The sequence below is a fragment of the Didymella exigua genome (genome assembly GCF_010094145.1).
Source record: "Didymella exigua CBS 183.55 unplaced genomic scaffold M421scaffold_10, whole genome shotgun sequence".
Taxonomy (NCBI): Eukaryota; Fungi; Ascomycota; class Dothideomycetes; order Pleosporales; family Didymellaceae; genus Didymella; species Didymella exigua.
This window is the reverse complement of record NW_022984784.1, coordinates 124,546-148,879: the sequence shown is the minus strand read 5'-3', so window position 1 is coordinate 148,879 and position 24,334 is coordinate 124,546. Positions and strand designations below refer to the sequence as shown.

At 56.8% G+C, this 24,334-nt stretch overlaps 8 protein-coding genes across 8 annotated transcripts; 6 read left to right on the top strand and 2 right to left on the bottom strand.

Annotated features, from left to right (window-relative positions):
- Positions 1-714: 714 nt before the first annotated feature.
- M421DRAFT_59876 (enolase) lies at positions 715-2,132 on the top strand (the record flags this gene model as incomplete). Its single annotated transcript, XM_033595724.1, has 3 exons — positions 715-759; positions 811-1,286; positions 1,337-2,132. The coding sequence occupies 3 exons, from the start codon at positions 715-717 to the stop codon at positions 2,130-2,132; spliced, it is 1,317 nt and encodes a 438-aa protein (XP_033449807.1).
- A 799-nt stretch (positions 2,133-2,931) lies between these two features.
- M421DRAFT_4027 (uncharacterized protein) lies at positions 2,932-4,290 on the top strand (the record flags this gene model as incomplete). The annotated part of the gene is made up of 1 exon (XM_033590242.1): positions 2,932-4,290. The coding sequence occupies one exon, from the start codon at positions 2,932-2,934 to the stop codon at positions 4,288-4,290; it is 1,359 nt and encodes a 452-aa protein (XP_033449806.1).
- Positions 4,291-6,398: 2,108 nt separating this feature from the next.
- On the top strand, positions 6,399-7,950 carry M421DRAFT_59895 (uncharacterized protein; the record flags this gene model as incomplete). The annotated part of the gene is made up of 2 exons (XM_033595727.1): positions 6,399-6,821; positions 6,871-7,950. The coding sequence occupies 2 exons, from the start codon at positions 6,399-6,401 to the stop codon at positions 7,948-7,950; spliced, it is 1,503 nt and encodes a 500-aa protein (XP_033449805.1).
- Positions 7,951-11,322: 3,372 nt separating this feature from the next.
- M421DRAFT_4025 (60S ribosomal protein L11) lies at positions 11,323-12,159 on the bottom strand (the record flags this gene model as incomplete). Its single annotated transcript, XM_033590239.1, has 4 exons — positions 11,323-11,479; positions 11,535-11,896; positions 11,952-11,962; positions 12,135-12,159. The coding sequence occupies 4 exons, from the start codon at positions 12,157-12,159 to the stop codon at positions 11,323-11,325; spliced, it is 555 nt and encodes a 184-aa protein (XP_033449804.1).
- Positions 12,160-12,450: 291 nt separating this feature from the next.
- M421DRAFT_419349 (uncharacterized protein) lies at positions 12,451-13,023 on the top strand (the record flags this gene model as incomplete). The annotated part of the gene is made up of 1 exon (XM_033592080.1): positions 12,451-13,023. A coding segment is annotated over exon 1 (452 nt), but the record flags the coding sequence as incomplete, so codon positions are not given.
- A 620-nt stretch (positions 13,024-13,643) lies between these two features.
- M421DRAFT_4023 (UPF0041 domain-containing protein) lies at positions 13,644-14,280 on the top strand (the record flags this gene model as incomplete). Its single annotated transcript, XM_033590236.1, has 3 exons — positions 13,644-13,716; positions 13,857-13,929; positions 14,028-14,280. 3 exons carry the CDS (start codon positions 13,644-13,646, stop codon positions 14,278-14,280), a joined length of 399 nt encoding a protein of 132 aa, XP_033449802.1.
- A 314-nt stretch (positions 14,281-14,594) lies between these two features.
- M421DRAFT_123730 (AAA-domain-containing protein) lies at positions 14,595-18,609 on the bottom strand. The gene is made up of 2 exons (XM_033587313.1): positions 18,378-18,609; positions 14,595-18,325 (listed from the first exon to the last, which is right to left on the bottom strand). Exons 1-2 carry the CDS (start codon positions 18,501-18,503, stop codon positions 14,747-14,749), a joined length of 3,705 nt encoding a protein of 1,234 aa, XP_033449801.1. The 5' UTR covers positions 18,504-18,609; the 3' UTR covers positions 14,595-14,746.
- Positions 18,610-18,897: 288 nt separating this feature from the next.
- Positions 18,898-21,658, top strand: M421DRAFT_91410 (DNA replication licensing factor CDC47; the record flags this gene model as incomplete). Its single annotated transcript, XM_033597943.1, has 5 exons — positions 18,898-18,946; positions 19,127-19,380; positions 19,422-19,555; positions 19,604-21,521; positions 21,575-21,658. The coding sequence occupies 5 exons, from the start codon at positions 18,898-18,900 to the stop codon at positions 21,656-21,658; spliced, it is 2,439 nt and encodes an 812-aa protein (XP_033449800.1).
- Between the last annotated feature and the right edge of the window lie 2,676 nt (positions 21,659-24,334).

Below are 24,334 nucleotides of genomic sequence, written 5' to 3'. Positions count from 1 at the left end.
GAGCAGGATGAGGTGCGACGCTGGAGATGAATTCAATAGCTTCACGAATGAAAACTTGAGCCTAGGCAAGCTGTGACAAAAGCAACTGCAACAGCTCCGAGAAGTCTTGGGGAAGGCTTTCGAAGCTGTTGCGTTTTCTGGTGTGCTGGAGGGGTAATCAGATTGACGATCAATGGGCGTGGAAAGCCTCATCCCAACAGTTCCAGATGACAGTCATCGCCATGACAGCCGCTCCGATGCTCTTGCGATACGATTAATGCACCCTCTTACGACACATGCGCCGCGGCGGCCAATGGCTTTCACGGCGTGGCGGGGCTCGATCTGCTGAGAAAGGTCGCGACTGCCCCAAGCTGAAGGAGGGGCAGTCGCAACTTCCCAACTACTTAAGCTTGACACCCCACTCAAACAAAACATCAGTGCAACTTTTTCACATCCGCCTGGTAAGTCAATCTCTTCTCTAGCCTTCCATCCGCGGCCGGCCGTATCATCCCACACCTATGCCAGTTTGAGGCTCCGCCGGCCTCTAACAGTCAAGGGCTGGGCAATGGTCGAGTGTTTCTTCAGGATCCACATCCTCACCGGCCGGTGACGCTTGACTAGTAGCCTCTCGAACACATACCATAGGGCTGAACTGCACCTATATATACTCGACTGCTGCTCGGCTCCACACCTGCAATTGACTCTTTACTGATCAATCCAGTACACACACACATCATGGCCATCACCAAGATCCACGCCCGCTCCGTCTACGACTCTCGCGTATGTCTATACTCGCAGTCCATCAATTGACAGCACACTGACTAGCTACAGGGTAACCCCACCGTCGAGGTCGATATCGTCACCGAGACTGGCCTTCACCGTGCCATCGTCCCCTCCGGTGCCTCCACCGGTTCTCACGAGGCTTGTGAGCTCCGCGATGGTGACAAGAGCAAGTGGGGTGGCAAGGGTGTCACCAAGGCCGTTGCCAACGTCAACGACAAGATCGCCCCTGCTCTGATCAAGGAGAACATCGACGTCAAGGACCAGTCCGCTGTCGATGCTTTCCTCAACAAGCTCGATGGAACCAAGAACAAGACTGAGCTTGGTGCCAACGCCATCCTCGGTGTCTCCATGGCCATTGCTAAGGCTGCTGCCGCTGAGAAGGGTGTCCCTCTCTACGCTCACATCTCTGACCTGGCCGGCACCAAGAAGCCCTACGTTCTGCCCGTTCCCTTCATGAACGTCCTGAACGGTGGCTCCCACGCTGGTGGCCGTATGGCTTTCCAGGAGTTCATGATCGTTCCTTCGTACGTTCTCTCGAGTCTTCGTTCTGGAATGCTTGTCTAACAACGACCAGTGAGGCTCCTACCTTCACCGAGGCCATGCGCCAGGGTGCTGAAGTCTACCAGAAGCTCAAGACCCTCGCCAAGAAGAAGTACGGCCAGTCCGCCGGCAACGTTGGTGACGAGGGTGGTGTCGCTCCTGATATTCAGACCCCCGAGGAGGCTCTCGACCTCATCACCGACGCCATCGAGGCTGCCGGTTACACAGGTCAGATCAAGATCGCCATGGATGTCGCCTCCAGCGAGTTCTACAAGGCCGACGAGAAGAAGTACGACCTTGACTTCAAGAACCCCGAGAGCGACAAGAGCAAGTGGCTCACCTACGAGCAGCTCGCTGCGCTCTACAAATCCCTCTCCCAGAAGTACCCCATCGTCTCCATTGAGGACCCCTTCGCTGAGGACGACTGGGAGGCTTGGTCTTATTTCTTCAAGACCTCCGACTTCCAGATTGTCGGTGATGACCTGACAGTCACCAACCCCGAGTTCATCAAGAAGGCCATCGAGCAGAAGTCTTGCAACGCTCTTCTCCTCAAGGTCAACCAGATCGGTACCATTACCGAGGCCATCCAGGCTGCCAAGGACGCTTTCGGCGCCGACTGGGGCGTCATGGTTTCTCACCGCTCCGGCGAGACTGAGGATGTCACCATTGCCGACATCGTCGTTGGTCTTCGCGCTGGTCAGATCAAGACTGGTGCTCCGGCCCGATCTGAGCGTCTCGCCAAGCTCAACCAGATCCTCCGTATCGAGGAGGAGCTCGGCGACAACGCCATCTACGCTGGCTCCAAGTTCAGGACCTCTGTCAACATGTAAGGTTGTGCATGAGGGAGAACACAATTCACGAAAAGCACCATTAAGAAGTGCGACGATTATGATATAGCGACGATTTCCATACACAAGATGCAACAAATGCAATTAAATACCCAATTTCACACCACATAGCAAGAGCCGACTATTTTCCTTTTTGTGTGCTGTGCTAACATAGCTTTCATAGAATCAGGAGAAGCATCCCCACGTCTACGGCGTACCAAACACTATGCCCTCAAATCGGTTGGAAAGCATAACGGCAAGGCTGGTCCCACAGAAGTTCGTTCTGTTGCTCACCTTCATGCAACTAGCGAAGTGTTAGGTAACACCAGCCCCGGGGCTACTCATCTGCCTCCTGAGATGCTTGAAAAGCATGACTCCCCGCACATCATCCGGAATCCGGCGACCGCTGCAATTTGAAAAACCAAGCAACGAATCCTTGGACATATTCCATTACTGAAGTAGTAACGTGTGGCGAAACCACCCGACTCATTGTTTCCTGCGGATTACCGGCTTGCGCGAGAGTGGTTGTCAATGTGCGAGAACAAAGCAGGCTTTGTTCAGCGGCTCCTACGAGGCCTCGAATCGCAGGACACAACATGACTACTTTTTTTGTGGCTGCACAACGCGTCTTCGAGATGTGCTCATTTCGTTGAAATACTCTTGTTTCCATGAAGCCAACTAACCCCATGAACTAATTCTTCACAACCAAGAACAAACGCCAGAAGCTTCTGATAACAATTCAATCATTGAATTCGCCACTGAGAACCAAATCTTATTGTCTTACTCCGTAAGTCACTCCAGTATGCATGACACACGTACGCGTACACAGTGGCATGAATTTTACAGCCCACAGCAAGACCGCGGCCACTCGGATCCATACACACCATTTCCAGCCGTCAAGTCTGGGAACGATGATGCTGAGGACTTGTCTCCCCGAGCGTCGAAACCCTTTAGTGACCTTTTCGCCAGCGAAACCGCGCTGGAGCCAGGGAATGCGGCACCACCGCGAAACAAGTCAACCGTGCCGTCCATTACTGAAGCTCAGGTAGTGTCCGTTTTGACGCTATTTCCTCGCGGTATAGCCTCTTTTGAAGTGCTGAAAGATGCTGATGTGGCGCAGAGCAAGCCTGGATGGTTGAAACCGGTCGCTCAAAAGCAGCCATTCTTTAAAAAGCACTACCGACGATTGAAAGATATTCATGACGAAGGTCCACCAGGTGAGGCTCAGCTGTTCCTGGCAGGCATGAACAGCTACTGGAAAGAACGGAAAGCTACAGTCGAGTTTGAGATGTACTCACGAAGACTGAAGGATGAAGCGAATCCTAAACCACTATCAGAGTCTACTGGTCAACAGAGACATGCAGGTCAAACACTACGGCAATCACATGGCATGACTGACAGACACAAGCCGCGTACTCGCAAGGACTCTGCGGTAAGCTATGGCAACATCTCGTGCAGTTCACAAGAGGTGCCTGTCAAGCTTTGGCGCACAGTATTAGAGATGAACACAAATAAGCCACTACCACCGATGCCTCCGCTGCAAGCGACGCCAAGAGGTAGAGCAATGTATATTAACAAGCTCCTTCCTCGCCTCCCGCGCGACTGCTCTTCTGGCCCAGAGAAGCAAGGAGGAGCCTACCCGTCTCTCCTCCCACCGACCGGTAAGTCCGCACCCAGCAAAGCAGAAAAAGCCCACGACGCGCTCAAAGCCAAGATTTCCCGCCCCGTCCCAATAACGCGTACCGTCAACAACCACCCACCCGATCCCGCGCCAGCTTTGAGCGAGAAGGCAAAAGGTAAGCCCAATACCCCTTCGTCACCGACCTGGCTCGATAGACTCGCGCATCCAACATTACCCGCGATACCGACGATGCCAGCGATGCCGACTTTCGGTAAGCCCAAGAAGCGGCCGGCTTCGGATGAGAGCTTTACTTGTCAGGGGCTGCGGGAGGGCAATGTGTTTGTGGAGATGATTATGGGCGGTGGTGCGCTGAGCGCGGGCACTGCTCGGCCGGTGAAGAGCGTGGATGAGACCTCCATTGATATGCCTGAGATAAACCTGGTGCCTGAGCCGCTGTTTACGGGGCGCGGGGGCGATGGGAGTCCGTGGGGTGGTGGGGATGCTGAGGCGGAGCTACGTAGTAGTGCTCGTTGGGTTTAGTATATGAGGTATGTAATTCACGTTTTTGACTTTTTGCTGTGTGTGATCCTTCTCTTTCCTAATTGGATTGGATTCTTTCTTTGCAGTTGATGCTTTTTGAGGCTTCACATATACTGTTGGATATCCCTGGTCTTCCACATTGTCACCGCATCTGATGGCAGCTTTGCTCGATGGAAGGAAGCCTGAAAAGGCACGTGAGTCGGCCAAAAGCATCATACTCGAATAATGCACGAGGCTGTAGTCATGACAGCATTGAAGGCTGGAAGGTAACACACAGTACACAATCGTGGTGGTGAGACGTGCACAATGTAAGGCATGCTGTTAAAGTAGCCATTTCTGCAGCCGGCTTTACACAGCAGCTGCCGATCGTGACAATGTGACCCGTGAGATTCTCGGCCCATCTTGCAGGTCTCAGTCGCAGGCAAGGCAGAGTGGCAATCCGGTAGATTCCGGTGTCGCTTGAGGACGTTCCTCGGCTGGATATCATGCATGCTGGTGATGTTGGATGACTGGCTTCTTCAGCCTCTCAGAGAGGAGTTTCTACCTTGTCCAATACCAAGAGCTGCATGATGTGCAAAACGCGACCGCACTCCGCAGGTATAACGTGGACGATTTGAGAGGGCTGTCGAAGAGGCCAGCGCACTAATTCACCACGACCGTTGAACGCATGGCAGATCTTTGCGGGCCGCGTGCCACTCTGCGATGCGCAAAAGGCCCCAAAAATAGGCGTGAGAGTTTCAAATCGCATTTACCTGAAGATGGCTAGGGCATAGATGATATACAGGTAAATATCCCCATATTCATCCTGGTATGTTGCACGGCCAGGCCAACGCGTGGCTAATTAGCGTCGTGTGCGATGTGCCTTGTCCTAGGCTCCTGCAGCAGCGGGCACAAGCCTGCGCTGATAGGCGACGCTACCGTGCTCACGTTCCCGTCCGTACGACTCGACTAACTGGTAAGACGTGAGCTGACAGCTGTGGCAAGCTTACTCAAGATGATCATTTATAATAAGAGCGCGGACGGCATGGTGCTCTTATGCCCTGGCCGGCGACAGTTGCGACAGGAACTCGAGGCTCTGGCCATGTCGACCGTGTTAGACTTGGGGTCGTGCTGGACTCCGCACTAATAGAGCGGGGCGGCGCCTTCCAAGAGGTCTTAGGACACCTGCGGATCACGATTGGCGGGAAGCGTGCTTACCCGCTGAGCATTGGAGCTTAATCCGCCTAGCGCAAATGTACTTGAACGCACAGTCCTTGTCTGCCCCAACCACTCATCTCTCGTAACGGCCATGTCGCGTCTTGCAGGCGCGAAACAGCTCTCAGCAATTGGACGCTGGATATCCAGCGTTCTGGATTTCAAACGCCCATAGACACGGCAGAGCTTTGCGCCCGGGGGGCACGAGGTGCTAACATGGCCTTCTTCTGCGGGTTTCTTTTTCTCTGGAAGACTTCACCGTCTCTGGGGCGCGATAGAGCACACGTACGACCTCGAAGACTGACGACAGCACCGCTCTCGACTGCATTCCGCGATTGTGCTGACAGCAGCATCGTCAGCAAACTGTCAGATATCTTAAGACCAAGATATTTGCACAGCAGCGCGCTGGTCTGGCCGCGCAACTCTTGGGCCTTGTCTATTGAGTTCACCCGGGCGTCTATTTCCGGGGCCACCACTCTTCGTCCTCCTCTGCGCGCCATTGCAACCACCTCCTCTCCCTGCCCGACCTATCAGACGGGCATCTGCAGTCGTGCAGGCATCCTGCTTTTTATACGTTGTAAGTACCCGCCCACTATCGTTCCGATCTCTCTCCACCGGCTGCTAGCTGTGCTCCCCTCTATCCAATCCACGCGTTCGTAGTCCTTGAAGCGCCTATCGTCTTAAGTCAGCGCTTCGCCCGTTGCCTCTTCTCTGCTCTCTAGCAGGTCTCATTGTAATACCTTGTGCGTCTCTGCATTCTGTCTCTCTTACTGCACACCTCTATACTCTTGCGACTGGTCTAAGCTGGCCTGGACTATAGTCGTTGTCGCTCCATACATCTCTACTACTCTGTCACATCGCATACCTCTCATGAGAGTGCACTCTTCCTTCACGTGAACGCTCGAAGCCTAAGGATGTCAACCAACAATAAGAAGGGTCTCACAGTTACGATTGAAAGACGAAACACAGACGACTCGACCTCATCAGAAGTCAAGACACCTCGCACAGCACGCTTTGCTGAAGCAACATCGGTGTACTCACCCATCGACGCACCAAAGTCGCCATTTGCGTACCCTACCACCCACTACAAGCCGCAACCTCAAGTGTCAGACGTAGGCTTCGGCTACGTCCAGTCAGTTGAGATGGAGGAAACAGATAGGACTTATCTCCCTCCCCCAACACCAAGGGGTGCCCCCCTGAAGAGTGCGTTGAAGTCGCCTGGTGCGCCACCACGGACACCTGGTCGGCCCAGCATGATATTGAGCCCTACCTTCAAGGAGGAACGGGATCTCGAGAAACAAGAATCGTCTCTGGAGAAGGAGCAGGCAAAGGACATTGTAAGTTCGCACCGCGAAATACCAATTGAGTGTAGCTAACAACGAGTAGAAAGTCAAGGTCCGAGTAAGGATCGCAAAGATCTTCCTTCGTGGCATCAACTTCGCTTGCAGTCTCATTGTCCTTTCCATGCTCGCAACAGCTCTCACTATTTTCCACGCAACAAAGTCACTACCAAAGCGCAACAACCTTCCACCGTGGGCCGAAAACACAAAGACTTGGCCTCAGATCCTCCTCCTGGTCATCGCTATTATCTCGCTCGTCATGTCTGTCACGGTTATGATCGCATACTGCCGGGGAGGTCACAACCGAGCCGAGAAAGTTGCCGCCTACTACACCATTTTCGCCGTTGGATTCTTCATCTTCAGCATCATCATGTGGGCTGTAGGCGCAGCTGTCCTCAATCAAAGTAAAGCGCAGAACAACAACAAGGATATGTGGGGTTGGTCCTGCGTCGACAACAAAAGACGGCACCTGTTTGAAGATGATATATCTTACAGCCTTGTCTGCCGCCTTCAGAACTGGGCACTTGTCTGCTGCATCATTGAAGTCGTCATCGAGGTCCTCTGCATCGTCATCTATGGCATCGTCTTCTACCGTTTCTGGTCCAAGAGGAAGCTCAGGAAGTCTATGGCTGTCCGCGACAAGGCCCGCTCCGATCTTTACCTTGCCCAGCTCCGCTCGCAGTCAGCACCAAACACCCCAGGATTTGGTCCGCTTTCGCCCCGCTCAGGCGGCTGGCGTCCACCTCCAGGACATCCTGATTACGTGGACCCTAATGGCATGGCTCACGACAGCGAGGATGGCAAGGTCCAGTACGCTCAGATCCGTGAGATTGTTCAGCCACAACCGTTCACATTGCAAGCGCCGCCAATCAAGGTCACTGGTGCAACACCAAAGATCAGTCAGGACGGCTTCGACGCGCCTGCGCGCACACAGACTGTCTCACCACCAATGCCTCTTCTATCTCCAGGACCAGAGAGACATAACGACCACATGGCCGCCGCACCGGGTGAGCAGCAGTACGCTGCTGTCCCCATCCCGGGAGCTTACACACCACTGGCATCGCCCTCATACCCGCCGCCCCAACAACAACAGGGGTTCGACTTCGGTCCCAACATGACGCGATAAGCCATCCGTGTGTATATTTCCTAGCTCAAGCAGTATAGCACATCGCACATCGTTATTTTTCTCTTCTTCAATCTGAGATCAGGGTCATTTAGGCATGGCTAGCGATCACGGGTGCTTTTGTACATTTTTCCTTTGGATATATGAGGTGTTGGGACGCAACTTCCCTTTTGTCGTTGTTCCTTGAAAATCTCCGCGAGATACCTTTGCGTTTGAGTTTATGTCGATCACTAGGCATGTGATTGAGTGATAGTATGCAGTGTGCAAAGACAGAATGCATGTCTGAGACAAATCAAAGTATTACAACCGCCGCCTCCTACTCTCCAGCAATCGTGAAGTACAAATGACCTCACCACTGGTCCATGATGCGTCGCCACGGCGTCTCGCCGCTCAACGGCTTCAGTGGAGATGGTGGCGCCCGTGTTCGAAATCCTGTAAGCGCCCGGTGCTTCTCGTGCCCCCTGTGCCACCCGCTCGGCGTGCGAGGCAGTGTGCGTTGCGTCATACAGGTGCCACAGCGCGTGGACAGTGGACTATTCGTGAGGCCCGGTGGCTGGGTGGGAAAGTAGGGGTTGTCGAGAGGCGGTCGCAGAAGAGGTTGGGGTTGTTCGACGGGCACGCCGCGGGATGCAGCGATTTCCCGGTCAGAGACGGCTGGCGGCACAAAAGTAATTCTGTAGAGGTCTGTAAGGATTCACGCACAGACATACAGACTCGTTCTAGTCTCGACCGATGGAGTCCAGCAACGACGTTCTGCTTGTGAGCATCACGCTCATGGATTCCTTGCAGACCATGATATTATACTGGTCCTGAGACCTGGGACTGGCATTTGGCTCATGCGAGAGTGGCATCTTGCATGTGCAGTCCGACTCTGGTTTCGAGAGGCGCAAGGCCGACGTGACCATGGCTTGTCCTAAAGATTCGCCGATTCTTGGTGGCTCTATGTACGGTGTGGAAATAGCTTCTTGGAATGTCCACCGCGTCTTCCTATTCTGTGTCGCTTGTTTGCTGGGTCTAGGCTAATCTCAGCAGTGCCAGACTTTATTCCAGGTCTGAGAGGCCACAGTCTGCAAGGTGTAGTTGATGGTTGTCTCGGAAATCATCTGCGATGAGAGTGCGGCAGTATGCTTCAAGCAAAGCTTGGCCCCCGTCGTGTATAAGTGGGCAGAGCTCTGCACAGACGGTCTTGCGTTCCTGGTGAATTTAAAAACCTCTCCGGTGGTAGTTGGTGTCTCTCTACTCAGTGAGTCCTGCTCCGTGACTTGGGCGATAGACATCCCCAACACGTTACAGCGCAAGCCCATTTGATGGAAGCTTGGTTGACTTGCAATCCATGCACGGGCGCTCTGCCTCGATGGAAGATATTCCTCGCAAACCAATGGGCAAGATCAGTCAGGGACCCACGACGGTAGGTTTAGTGATCTGGATGAAAGCTCACAGGCTTCAAGCAAATCCAGACAAGGACCCGCCGTATATATACGCTGCGCTACAGCCATGCATAAATCTTCTACCTTGCCTGTATATGTTGGCTGTGTCTGAAGATCTTGTACTAGCGGATCCATGAAACCCAGTGTCGAGTATATTTTGTCACGAGGGTCGCGACACAAGGCACCGCCCGCATACCGGCGAAGGCCGACGAACGATGCTATCTCCTCCCGAGCTCTGAGGTATGCGAGCTTCAAGAAGTCTTTTAGTGCTTACCGCCAGTATTGAGGCGTGGAGGTCCTCGGTCCACTCTTCTGGCTTAAGCAATAGACCGCCTTCCAGAAATCGTCCTCTGCTAGAATCGTGGAGCCATACTGGAAGAGAACGCGTTGTGCACGCCAAATTTCTTGCACGATCCAAGCTCTTCGAAAATAGGGGCGCATCAGCATGCCGTAGACCGACTGATATTCCTCAGCAGACCGCCTCAGACCGCCCCTTATTTCTATCAGTCTCGAAGACTGCTCTTTTCATCCTTCGAATATCCAGCGAGCGAAGAGGTTCAGGGTTCCTGGCTCATCCTGGATTCGCGGCCATATCTTGAAAGTGTGCCAAGCTACATGGATCTCGTGGGCCACCTTCTGCAGTAGTGTTACTGCTTCATTGCTATCAGCTTCCTCAGGGCCCAGCCAGGATATCACGCGTAGTATTTTTGAAAAGATGATTCCCATATTGAGGACTTGGACGCCCTTCTCTTCAATGTCCATTTGGTTGATGCACAGTGCGTCGACCCGTAGCGAAGGGGTCCAAGGGCAGTATCCAGGTTCTTTGTTATCAGAATAGTCCCGGACGTCTGACCTGAGCTCACTCCGACAAATAAAGGGCTACGTAAGAAGGGCCGTCATCTTATACCCGCGTCAGCACCGCGTGCACTACTAGGACTACAAGTGCACACTTTGAGTCTTCTACAGATGTAGCGTACGACGATCGAATCGATAAGAGCAACAGGCTCTATGATGGCTATCCGGATCTTGTGAGCGGGGTGAGCCAACTTACCATGCTTGTACTTCATTGTTGCTCGACATGGGTGTGCTCCTCGCAATTTCGGTATCGACAGCTGAGAGGCAGATCTGCTCGTAGAGACACCTAGCAAGTGCATGTGCGGATGCTGCTGGACAATGGCTGTGGACGTAACGAGGACCTAATGTTGGGCGGCGCTAGGCTGCGGATGAGGGCAGGAGGCTTGCGCGTTCGTGAGGAAGGCGCGGTGCCACAGGGCATCTCGATACATGGCCATCTTGTCAGGCGTCAAATACTATTTAACTTATACCAAAGAGATGACGGTCGATAGCAATGACTTGTGCTTCTTTCCTATCTATAGCATACGAAATCGAAAACAGTGATCGTAAGGTCATATGGCCCGATCACATTCGCTAGGTAACAGACTGGTGCCCTCAGCTTTCGTGATCATGGCGTAGATTGAACAGACTGATCAAAGATTGTGACTCTGTGCCAGCGATAGTCATACCTACCATTAGTGTACATCAGATTGACATGGTGCGTCACTAGATCAGCAGAGACAGCGCGCTGCTGACGTATGGCAATTAGTATATTGCCTGGGTATATAGACGGATAGACGGGCTGTAGGGTTCTGGTCGATCATGTCAGTCGCACCGAGACAAACACAGCACATGCAGAGGACAAGGGCATCGTGAAATGATCACCAATGGTTATGCGGAACATCACCCAAGTGAAGCCTCCATTGTAATGTGATCGAAGACCCGCTCGTTCGAGACGAGGTCAGCTCCATTGATAGGCCTGAACTTGCAAGTTCAATGCTTGCTCTTTTAAGTACACTCCGGGACTCCGCAGGACCAAACCCTCCGAGACGGAATATGCTGGTGAATCGTTCAGAATCTTCATTTCGTACGCTCTTCGCCCTAGTCGACACGCTTATCGGACAATGCCCTCGAAGCGGTTCTTGTACCACTTGACGGTCTCCTGCTGGTTGACCTTGTGCGAGGCACCGATCTTGCTCTGGCAGCGCCTGCGCTTGGCGACGCGCTCACCGGGGCGGGTCATGCAGACGTAGAAGTCCATGCCGTAGATACTGCGCCGTGTTAGCGAACGTCTTTTCTTTCCTTCGTTCGACGACTTTAACATACCCAATGCTGGGGTCGTACTTGATGCCCAAGTCGATGTGCTCGGAGATACCGAAACCGAAGTTGCCGGACTCGGAGAAGTTGCGCTTGCGGAGCTCGTACTCCTTGACCTTGAGGCCGCGCTCGAGGATCTCCTCGGCCTTGGGGCCACGGACGGTGACGTGGACGGCGATCTTCTCGTTACGGCGGATACCGAAGGTACGGACGGTGTAGCGGGCCTTGGAGTAGACGGGAGTCTGACCGGACAGCTGCTCGAGCACCTTGGCGGCACGAGTGAGCCTGTCACCAGACTCGCCGACGGAGATGTTGAGGACGAGCTTCTGGATGCGAAGCTCCCGCATGGGGTTGGAGGCCTTGGAGTCGGACTGACATGACGGTTAGCATTCGATTGCGGTGCTGCTGTCGTGGGCGGGCGCATACCATGGTGACTGCTGCGGGTGTTAGTTGGCGATGCTGTCGAGAAGCCTGTCGGAAAGGAAACTGCGATGTTGAATTTCAGCCGTGGGTTGCAGCTTCCTCGCTTAGCGGTCCACTCCTGTCATGCTTGCTGTGCGCTAGCCGGATTGGCGCAGTCCGTGCGGCCTCTGCAACTTTGAGCTGCACGTCGTTGATGTTCGAGCTCGAACATCGTTGATCCACCCCACCGACACACGTAGGAAGGGGTTGCGCAGATACACTCGGTCACCTATTTTTTGAGACTCAAGTCGTCCTCGGACGCGCAACAACAATCATGGCCGCCGCCAACAGACAGGGCAAGATGGTAAGTTCTTCCGCCTGGACGCTCGAATCCTGGACCTGAGAGAAGACGCGTATAGAAACTGACTGACGTGCTTTGATGCAGCAAAACCTAGTAAGCGCCCTCTAATCCGCTCCAAGTCACGCGAACTCACGATGCGCAGATCAACTACCGCATGAAGGTGACACTTCAAGACGGCAGGCAGATGGTCGGGCAGATGCTCGCATTCGACAAGGCATGTTGTCTGGTCGCTTCACAGAGACTCTCCTAATCGATTTTATAGCACATGAACCTCGTCCTCGCCGACACAGAAGAGTTCCGACGCACACGACGAAGGGGAAAGGCCGCGCCCGGCGCAACCCAGCAGGTCACCGAGACTGAGGAGCGACGCGCCATTGGACTCACCATCATTCGCGGCGCGCACGTCATCTCGCTGTCCGTGGATGGACCGCCGCCTGCCGACCCTGCTGCGCGACTGGGAGGAGCCTCCGGCGGACCTTCGACTGCTGCGACTCTGGCTGCTGGACCTGGTGTCGCACGCCCCGCAGGACGTGGCCTGCCAGTTGGTCTGACTGGACCTGCTCCTGGCGCTGGAGGACCCGGTGCTGGTTTCGGCGGACCCCCAGGCTTCGGTGGCCCACCAGGCTTTGGAGGACCACCTCCTGGTTTTGGTGGACGTGGAGGACCCCCAGGCGGACCGCGTAAGCTGTGCACAAGCTTTTGTCAGAGCAAGAATAGCTAACATCTCACAGCTGGATTCCCTCCTGCCGGCGGACCTCCTGGATTCGGCGGGCCTCCAGGCTTCGGCGGCCCACCTGGCTTCCAGGGACGCGGTGGCCCTCCCGGCTTTGGTGGACGATAGAAGTGTAGGAAGCCCACAAAACCGAGTTTCTTTCTCAGCGATCCGCCTCACTCTGCGCTGCACGATGGATCTGGGAAGAGCAGCATGCGCGCCGGCGTACGAAGGACGTGAAATGAGTTGGGGGTAGTCAAATGTGATGGCTGCGACCAGGTGCAGCAGATCCCAGGCGCATGATGGGTGTGTTGGAGCTGTTTGGAAGGGTGATGCAGACTCAAAAGCGATCCGTTTGGATGTTCTATCTAGAAGCCGCTACATGTCGGGCGCATGACCTACAATACCAAAGATGTACTCCATCTCACTGCCTCTTCAAAATCTAGCACACGCGTTGAATGTCATTGATAACTCCAGGCCGACATGCGCACGTGACACTCCGAAAAGCGGTCGTCCGCAGCGGCGGCCGCGCCAAGCACGGATCCACGGGCATCTCACGACCAAAGATTGCGGCTCCGAGCTCCACCCAGGACCAACGCGCAACACCTCTCGCCCGTCGACCTCGCCGTACACACCGCCCGCCATGGCCGCCGCAATCAAAGCCCTCAATGCGAAGATCCGCTCAAACAAGTACACCGACTACGTGTGCTCGACCCGTACGTGCCCGCTTCCGACGTCCCCAGCTTGCGAATAGAGGAGACGGCATTGATGGATGCCGGGGGATTGGAAGCTGATTCCGGGTCCGGCGGCATGCTAGAAGATGGGGATGGAGTGGAATTGAAGCTGACAAAGGCAGATTTCTGGGGCCCTGTTAGCAACTTCGGTATCCCGATTGCTGCTATCGCGGATATGAGCAAAGACCCGGAGATGTACGCTTGCCTTTCCCGCCCACCCTCTCCTCACACCCGCCCTCTTCTCATTCTCTCTCACATGACCCCTGTACTGTACTGTACTAACCAACCCACAGTATCTCAGGCCGCATGACCGGCGCCCTAACCCTCTACTCCGCGACTTTCATGCGCTACGCGCTCGCCGTCTCGCCCGCGAATTATTTGTTGTTCGGATGCCATGCAATTAACCTCAGTTCCCAGCTTGTTCAGGGGTACCGGTACCTCAACTACTTCCACTTTGGCGGGAAAGACGCGAAGGCGCTTGCTGGCGAGGTTGGGGGGAAGGTGGAGAGCATTGCGGATAAGGCCAAGGCTGCTGTGTCGAAGTAGATGCGCGGAGAGGAACGCTAGTGGAAGGGGCGTGGAGTGTATTGCAGTGATGTGGCACAGCGGTGGGGCGTGCGAATTGAGCTTGATTCGTGGCGAAGACAGGTAGCGTGTGGGTGTGCTTGGAAATATGTCTTCTGCATTGCATCTGCATCTGCGCATCATCTGCGCATCACTTTGTCCGTGGCGGTTACAACGCCATATGCTGCATGTGCAATGACATCTTCCTTGATTCCATATACATACAAACACATCCCACAAACACTCCGTCAATATCCCACAAACACTCCGTCAATATCCCACAAACACTCCCATCAATATCCAATACACCACACTCCATCAATATCCATTACACCACACTCCATCAATATTCAATACACCACACTCCATCAATATCCAATACACCACACTCCATCAATATCCATTACACCACACTTTACACACGCCCTCCGCATTCTCCATGCAAGCTCTACATCAAACTCGACCTCCCCCCAATCTCACTCCCCCCCTGCCCAGACGGCAGATTCCCGTCCCGGCCCTCGACAAACTCCCTGTAAATACGCGCCAACCGCACCCGCTCCTGCGCGCTGATGCTGCTACGTCCCGCGGCGAGCGAGCGCGCAATGTGTCGCCATTGGATCTGCGGTTCTTTCCTGTCTGCGGCGGCGGCATCGGCGTCGGCGTCGGCGTCGGTGTCCGGGATGGTGGACAGGGGATTGGATGAAGAGGAGGGCGGGGGCCGGGTGAGTGCTTTGCGGGCGCGGCGGAGGGAGTGCAGGGCGCTTATTTTCTGGGCGATGAGGGCGCGTTCTGTGGGGTTGGAGGGCGCGGTGTCGTCGTAGCGGAAGTATGTGAAGTCCGGTATTCCCTTATCGGTATTGGCCTCGCCCTTGGACCCCGGCGCGGGGGCGCTCAGGTCCGTGTCGCCTAGCACGTCGTGGATGGCCTCGAGCTGCGCGTTGTACACGACGGCCTGCAGGTCGGCGCCCGAGTAGCCGTCGGTGGCTTGCGCAATCTCGCGGAGGTTCTGGCCGGACGGCGCCGTGCCGAGGATGGAGGGCGCGAGGTGCAGTTTGCGCGTCACGGCGCGCAGGATGTCGATGCGCTCCTCGACGTCGGGCATGTCGCACAGCAGGCTCTTGTCCAGCCGGCCTGGGCGCAGCAGCGCAGGGTCGATCAGGTCCGGGCGCGAGGTGGCGGCGAGCACGTAGACGCCGCTCAGGCCCTCGGCGCCGTCCATCTGCGTGAGCAGCTGGTTGACGACGCGGTCCGTGACGCCCGTCGAGTCGTGCCCGCGCTTGGGCGCGATCGAGTCGAATTCGTCGAAGAACAGCACGCAGGGCCGCGCTGCCTCGGCGCGCTCGAAGAGGTCGCGCACCGACTTCTCCGACGCGCCAATGTATTTGTTCAGGATCTCGGGGCCCTTGACCGAGATGAAGTTCAGACCGCATTCGCCCGCGACGGCCGAGGCGAGGAGCGTCTTGCCGCAGCCGGGGAACCCGTAGAGGAGCAGGCCGGAGCGCAGGCGGAGCGGGCATTGGGCGAAGATGGGGGCGTAGGTCGTTGGGTACTGGAGGGTTTCGAGGAGGATCTGGCGTGTTGCCGTCAGGCCGCCGATCGAGTCCCACTTGGTCGTCGAGGATTGCAGGGTGACGTTTCGGAGGGAGGCGGGAGTGAAGCCTCTGATGGCTGACGCGTAGTCGTTTCTCGTCAGAGTGACCGTGTTTCCCGTGTCGTTGACGGAGCGGATGAGCGCTTCGTTGCGGGCTCGCGAAGTGAGGAGGACGAGATCGCCGGGCATGTAGCCGTCAGTCTGTCCGGCCAGATCGAGGAAGTCGATGCTGGCATCAACGACGAAGCCAAAGTCGTTGGACTGGCCGTGTTGGTCGTTGGACTGGCCGTGCTGGTCGCCGCCATCGCTAGAGTGGCTGCGGTGCGATGTGCTCGGTCTGCTGTTCGACGGCGACGGCGGGAAGGCGTGTCCGTTCGTTAGGGGCGCGGATGACTGAGGCCGAGCGTCCTTGAAGGCGAGCTTCTCAAGCACCTTTCGTCTGCCATCTTTGTTCGGCGCCTTCAGGCTGACCATCTCGCGGACAATGTGGCCGCCTACGATGACGTTGTTGAGCGCCTCCTTGCCCTGTGCCGTGGCAAGCACAACAACGCCAGAGTCGATCGAGCAGTACTTCCTCACGAGGGAGACGATGCTCTCGCTGACGTGCCGGCTGCGGCCGTTCTCGTTGCCCACTTGAAGCTCCGTCTCGACCGGACAGAGCTTGTCTAGATCATCCAGGATGACCACAGAGTTGCCGCCCGAGCGTGCACTCCACGCGGCTGTCGCGAAGAGCCTCTCCAGTGTCTCCTTGATGGTTGCGACTCGTGTGTCGTCTGTCACGAGCTTGCGGCAAGGGAAGTAGGTGGTGTTGAACAGATACTCTGTGCGCAGCTGGTGCGCAAGCAGCTGGGCGCATTGCGACTTGCCAGCCCCGAGCCCACCACTGAGCAGGACCGATGAGCTGTGAGTGAGGTGCGAGCGCAACTGGCCGACGAGAGCATCGATGCCAACCAGTTCTGGACGAGTGCTCGGCAACGGGTCGCCCTGCTGCCAGCCTCTGGCCCAGCTCGACGGTGGCGCAACCTCGGCTCCCAGCTCAATGGCAGGCTTACGTTCCGGGAAGAGCACCCACGATGTTCCGCTCGACGGCTGAGGTGGCTCGAACCGGACGATGCCTCCTTGCCAGGTGGATTCCGAGTCTGCCCCTCGAGGCAGAACCATGCCGTCTGTGACTGGGCCGTCCAAGAGGCCGTTCTTCTTGCCGTACATGGTCTTCAGCCTTTGTATGGCAGCCTCCTGCTCCTGCTTCGACTCAGCGCCGAACCTCAGGTTTGCGTTGCTCTGCGACGCAGCTGCAGAGAATGGCAAGACCTTGAGCGACTTGACGACGGGGTCTTTCGACTCTCTCGAGGCTGGATTCGTGGGCTTGATGGCCGACGGCTTCGGGGTCTGACTGGGTGCGCCTTCGATACGGACCAGGCCGCCCACGAAGCCTTCACAGCCGAGGACTCTGCACAGATCAGTGGAGAGCGCCACGTGGCGGCTGTCTGGGGCGTCTTCCCAGGCGGCTATCCTTGCAACGACGCGGGCAGCGACCTTGTCTTGGGGGTGCTCTTTCGACATGTCCACAGGCTCCTGCAGTCCAGCGGGCTTGACGACAGCCACCGAGACCCATGTTGCCCCCCTGAGTGCGTTTGTGAGAAGAAGATGCTTGTCGACCCAGATCGCGAGGCCCGCGGCGCCGGCGCCCTCGTCCTCGTCCTCGTCGAACCAGTCCTGAGCCACACTGCGGTCCACTCCTCTGAGGAAGACGGCGCCTTTGCTCGGCGCCTGGTCGCGGCCGCTCCGGCGGCGCACTGTGCTCGCGGCGCTCTTCCCGCTCTTCCGAGAGGCAGCGCCGACGCTTCGGCTCTCTCGGTTCGCCGAGCTGCGATCTGGCTTCTGGCGTGTCTTGGGGGCGACGACGACCTCGGCGTCGGGCGAGATCTTGGCAAACAGCGAGGCTGCGGGCGGCGCAGGCGCGAGCGAGGTGACGACGATGTTTGCCGTCGTGGTCGGCGAGAGATGGAGCGTCACCGGGTGCGGCGTCTGCGCCTGGGGGTTGGGCAGGGCGCGGATCTGCGAGAGGAAGTTGAGCTCGAGGAACTGGGCGTGCAGCTCAATCATCTCCCAGTCGACGGGTGTCAGCGGCTCAATGTTGATGGTGTGGGCCTGCGGGGGGTCGAGGTGCAGCTGAACGCCGACCTTTTGTCCCTCGTCCAGGCCGATGAGGCGGGCAAAAGCGGCGTCGACCTCGACGGCAGCGACGTCTTGCTGGCTGGCCGCCGGGCTGTTCCGCAAGCCAGTCCCATCGACGACGGCGGCGAGCCTGCGCTTGCTCTGCATGCCCGTCCATCCGACGAAGACGGACTTTGGCGGAGAGGCGCTGCGCGCATCCGAGGCGCCCGACGGCGGCGGCTGGCGGTAGGAGAGCTCGACGACGACATTCTGCGCGACCTGAATCACGTGAGTCAGTGCGGTCGAGGCGCAATGGCAGGAGACTGCGTACCGCGTTCGCGTTCACGAGCACCGAGACGAGCGAGGCCGGGAGGTTGACGAGGCAGTTCTTCAGCGACTGGTGCAGGGCGACCTCGGCCTGGACAATGCTGCCCGCCGGCTTCTTCGGCGGCATCATGGGCGGGGGCGGAGGTCGACAGGTCGGGAGGAGGTCGAGAGGTGGGGAGGAAGTCGACAGGAGGTCGAGAGGTCGACAGGAGGGCGAGGAGGGCGAGGGCGTGAAGCGTCAGAAGCACAGCGTCGGCTCGACATGTATGTATGCAGAGCCCGACGCATGAGCTCCCACCAGCCGAGGCTACATTGACGCTGGTCAAGCGAGCAGCGCCGGCCAATGGCGCCCGGGCGGGACGGGGCTGCCCTGCGCGACGCGGGCGCGCTGGCGTTGGCGTGCAGCAACGCGCTTCGCGAATTCTCGACTCCCTCCCCGCGACACGCTCCACACTCCACACTCGACGCGGCCACTCGCCCGCATCCGACCCGACGCCTCTCTCCCGCAAACACCCCGAGACGCAATGGCGCTGCTTACCGAGAAGGCACTCGTCAACTACGAGGAGCAGGAAGGTGCGTAGACCCGCAGACACGGCGCAAACACGGCGCAAACACGGCGCAAACACGGCAAACACAGCGCAGCACAGCGCAGCACAGCGCAGCAATGCGCAGCAATGCACAGCAATGCGCAACACAGTGCAACAATGCGCAACACCGCGCAACACATAGCGGGCCCTGGCTGAACGTGCACAGCTGCCTTTGTCGACTTCCTGAAGCACTTCAAGTCGTCGTCGACCGCCGCCGAAGAGCAATTGGAGCGCCTGACCCTCGGCGGCAATGCCAACGACGACGAGTGCGACATGGCCGACGACTCGGACGGCCCGGCCCCGTCGCAGCGCGCCCGCCGGTCCAAGAGCAAGTACATGGACATGCTGCAGGACGTCGCGAACCGCGTGCGCAGCGACATACTCATCGAGCTAAACGACGTCGACGCCGTACGTAGACCCGTGTGCCGGGGGACGTGGGCAGCGCTGACCCATGCCCGCAGTACGAGCGGGCCACCGTGGACGACGAGACCAACTACAGGCTCGTCGAGTCGATTGAGCGCAACGCCCACCACTACCTCGAGATCCTGTCCCGAGCCGTCGACAAGTGCCTGCCGCCGCCCACGCGCGAGATCAAGTACGAGCCGTAGCACACAGCGCCAGCCGTGGTACTGACACCCCACAGCTTCAAGGACAATGTCCTCGACGTCATCATGACACAGCGGTCGAAGCGCAACGAGAGGATACAAGAGCTGCAGGGCGTCGAGGACAGCGCGCAAGCCGAGCCAGAGTCCATCTTCCCCGCGGCCTTGACTCGACGGTACACGCTCAACCTGGCGCCCAGGACGGCATCCGCGTCCAGCAGCCAGCGCCCCGCCAAGGCTCTCGCCGTGCGCAACGTCAAGGGCGAGCACCTGGGCCAGCTCATCACCGTGCGCGGTATTGCGACCAGGGTGTCCGACGTCAAGCCTGCCGTGCTCGTCAACGCCTACTCGTGCGACCGCTGCGGCAGCGAAGTCTTCCAGCCCGTCAGCACAAAGCAGTTTACGCCGCTCGTCGAGTGCCCGTCGGTCGACTGCAAGAACAACAAGACCAAGGGCCAGCTGTTCCTGTCGACGCGGGCCTCCAAGTTCCTCCCCTTCCAGGAAGTCAAGATCCAGGAGATGGCCGACCAGGTTCCCGTTGGGCACATTCCTCGCCAGCTCACCATCCACTGCCACGGTGCCCTCGTGCGCAGCGTCAACCCCGGCGACGTCGTCGACGTCGCTGGCATCTTCCTTCCCACCCCCTACACAGGCTTCAAGGCCATGCGCGCTGGACTGCTCACAGACACGTACCTCGAGGCCCAGCAGGTGGTGCAGCACAAAAAGGCCTACGACGACATGGTCCTTGCGCAGCCCACGCTGAAGAGGATGAAGGAGCTCGAGAGGTCCGGCCAGCTGTACGAGTACCTCTCGCGCTCGATTGCCCCCGAGATCTTTGGTCACGTCGACGTGAAGAAGGCGCTCCTTTTGCAGCTCATTGGAGGCGTCACAAAGGAGGTCAAGGACGGGATGCGCATCCGTGGCGACATCAACGTCTGCCTGATGGGCGACCCTGGTGTCGCCAAGTCGCAACTTCTCAAGTACATCACCAAGGTGGCCCCCCGTGGCGTCTACACGACCGGCCGCGGTAGCAGCGGCGTGGGGCTGACGGCTGCCGTGATGCGCGATCCTGTCACTGACGAAATGGTCCTCGAAGGCGGCGCTCTTGTCTTGGCCGACAACGGCATGTGCTGCATCGACGAGTTCGACAAGATGGACGACAGCGACCGGACCGCCATTCACGAGGTCATGGAGCAGCAGACCATCTCCATCAGCAAGGCCGGCATCACCACCACGCTCAACGCTCGCACATCGATCCTCGCCGCCGCCAACCCCCTCTACGGCCGCTACAACCCTCGCATCTCCCCGGTCGAGAACATCAACCTCCCCGCTGCGCTCCTGTCCCGCTTCGACGTACTCTTCCTTATTCTAGATACCCCTTCGCGAGACTCGGACGAGGAGCTGGCGCGCCACGTCGCCTACGTCCACATGCACAACGCTCACCCCGAGGCTGCTGGAGGCGTCGTGTTCAGCCCTGCCGAGGTCCGGCAGTGGGTTGCCCGCGCCCGCTCGTACCGGCCCACGGTGCCAAAGCCCGTCTCGGATTACATGGTTGGCGCGTACGTTCGCATGCGCCAGCAGCAGAAGCGAGACGAAGGCTCAAAGAAGGCTTTCACACACACATCGCCCCGCACGCTGCTTGGCATCCTGCGTCTCGCGCAGGCCCTGGCCCGTCTGCGATTCGCGGACGAGGTCATTTCCGAGGACGTCGACGAGGCGCTCCGTCTGACCGAAGTCAGCAAAGCCAGCCTGTACGTGGACGAGAATCGCCGGGACGACCGCACTCCGAGCAGCAACATCTACCACCTCATCAAGTCTATGGAGGCCAGCGGAGCCGCGGCCCTCGGCGACGGAACACGAGGCGAGCTGGATCTTCGCCGCGTCCGCGAACGCGTGCTGGCCAAGGGCTTCACCGCGGACCAGTTCGAGCAGGCCGTCGACGAGTACTCGATGCTCGATGTAAGTCCCACCCATCCTGGCGTCACGCTACACGCGCTAACGGGCATGCACAGGTCTGGCAGACCGCCGGCGAAGGCACGAGGCTCGTGTTCATCGAAGCGGGAGACGAAGACATGGACGCCGACAACGACTTTTGAGTCTCGTGGCGATGCGGGCATGGTAGGCGGTTTTTACTTGGCGCACAACGGCGTTTTCAGACCTTGGAGCTGGGCCAAGTCTGGCAGCATGAAGCGTGTTTGCTACAGCGAGAGAATCACAGCGTGTTCGAAAGCGAAACAAGATCAATTGTACCATCTCATGTTCTGGCAGTCTCAAGATTGTCAAAACCTATCTAACAGGGCACAGAGCTCTAGCTGCTCTTGGCATGCAGTAGCGTGCTTAGATGTCTCTAGAGCTGTGGCGCAGGATGGCTGGTTTCTGGAAGCGTCTGATTACCACCAGCCACCTGTGCAGGTTTCTTGGCCCCACCCTGTGCTGCTCAAGGTCACCTGACACTCGCCTGCTGTCCTGCCGTTCCGCTTGCTTCACAATGTACCAATTTTCGCATACACAACTCGTAGTTTACAATTGCTGCGCCACTAATTGAGTTGGCACTGATCTTGTCCTTGAAGTTTCCAAAAAAAAGGTGTCTGCAAATCCTTTCACGTTGTTACCCAGCAGGATGTCGTACAAAGCAACCCTCAAAGTTTGTTTTATGTGCAATGAAATAATCTCAAGGCAGACGAAGCGTAGACAAAACTCAAGCGTAAGAGCGAATGTGAAATCCAAATATACGCCTGAATCAACATCAACCTGTTCCCCCATGGTTTCTGAACGCGATGGATTCATACCACTCGCACATCGGCCCGGGTTCTCACGAGACAGTTCTTTGACACCTTCCCCATCCCAACTCGCTCATACTCGCCGTCCACAGCAGTGGGTCTAACGAGTAGTATGTAGTAGTCCTCGATGTTCTCTGTGCTTCCCACAACAACGCAGTGTTCCTCGAGAAGGTTCTTACCGTCCTCGATATCGTACAGGATCCATCCTCTGTTTGTCTTGGAAAGATCGAGAACAGCATAACGACTCCCCTCTGATTCTATCGTGCAATCCTGGAACTTTCCTACGTCGGCGATCAGTGCATAATCGCAATGCTCATCGAAGCGGAGATTTGTAATCCATCGCACGTGGCTGAAACGTAGCTCCTCCTCGTCCTGGAAGCGAACGCCTCCGTTGTATGCCATCCATGACCACGATGGCACATAGCTATCATGCTCTATCTTCTGCAGCTTGCGATCAGACGCGTACCAGAGGAGGTTTCTGTGAAGGTATGCCTCCAAAGTACCATATCTGCCATCACAGCCAATCATGCGAGCGATACGAGTATGCAACCCAGACATTGCAACACATCTGTCAGTTTGCTTTGTAAGTGCCCGCTTTGAGTAGTCCTCAATAAGCAAGCGAATGAACTCTGCAGTCTTTCTGCGACCTGCATAGAGGAGCCGTCTTGGGAAGTTTGGATCAAGCGTAAAGTCTTTCCTCTGGTATGGCTGACTAAAGAGATATAGTCAGCGCCTTGTTAGCCAAGATATCGCTTGGTACTTACCATTCTAGCTTGACAAGGTTCTCGCAGTAGACACCTTCGCCACATTCAAAGTAAATTTGCTTGGCGGTGAAATGAAGCGTTCGTCGTGCCAGCACACTTTCCTGCATCACCCATGCTCGCCTGTTGAGCTCTGCACCCCCCACATCAATGTCAAAGTCATCAATGTCTGTGCTGACATAGACCTGCTGGCCCGCAGCACTCTCAACGTACAGAGATTCGGTAGTCCAAGCTCGCTCCAGAAACCCTTTGCTCCAGTCGGTAGCTGAAGTCGCAGCAATTGTGCAGTAAGCGGCTGAAAAGGTCCTTTCCATTTGCTGAGATTCGCGACGCCAGTCTTCGCCGCCATCTCCAACTTGAATGATACAGAGAGAATCGATCCATAGATACGGAATGCGCAGCTGGCGCGTCGCTTCGACAGCATCCTGGAAAGTCTTTTGCAGGTCACATAGACTGAATCCTTTCAGTCGTTTGTTAATGTTGCGCTGAGATGTGCAGAACTTGTTTTTCTCTTCTTCTGACGGCTTACCCCACCGATGCGACAAGGCCATGTACCTACTCCCAGCTTGGATCTGTGAGCCAAGATCAAGACGTAAGAAATCTGGATTATAACTTGGGTCGTCCATCGCGCCGACGTAGAGAAGCCGTGTTGGCAACGGCACGTTGCCATTAGATTGGTCCTTTTTGCACTTGTGTTTATCGTCACACCAGTTAAGCCATGCGCGCAGCAGCCCAAAATCCGGACAGTCGTCTGCTCTTGGGAGAATTGGCAGGCCAAGTGGAGTCCGGCTTGAGGGTTGATCTGGGTTTGCTGTGTTGGATATATGCATGAGTATCATTTCTGAATTGTAAATGAGGAGTCAAGGACGAACCTATATCACGACAAAGTCGTATACATACCCCTGTCGCTTCTTCCCGTAATGCTGCGCCTTGTCGCCTTACTTTGATATCTGCATTACCCACGCTGTGCCCGTTGCAACGCATTTGACGAAGTAGTAGTGTACAAACCTGACAGCCTTGTGCAGAAGTATCGCATGTCTCAGTTTGTAGATCAGTCTCTTGTGCCGTATCGTCTAGCAGCGCGCTACAGCGAGCGCAGCACTGAACCAGGGAGGGCAGCAGGCGGGTCGAAGTGTTCATGTAGAATTCTGCAAAAGCATCGCGACCAACAATGGCCCAGTCGTTATACTATGCTGATGTCAACAGCAACGAATGGTATATCAGCGCAATA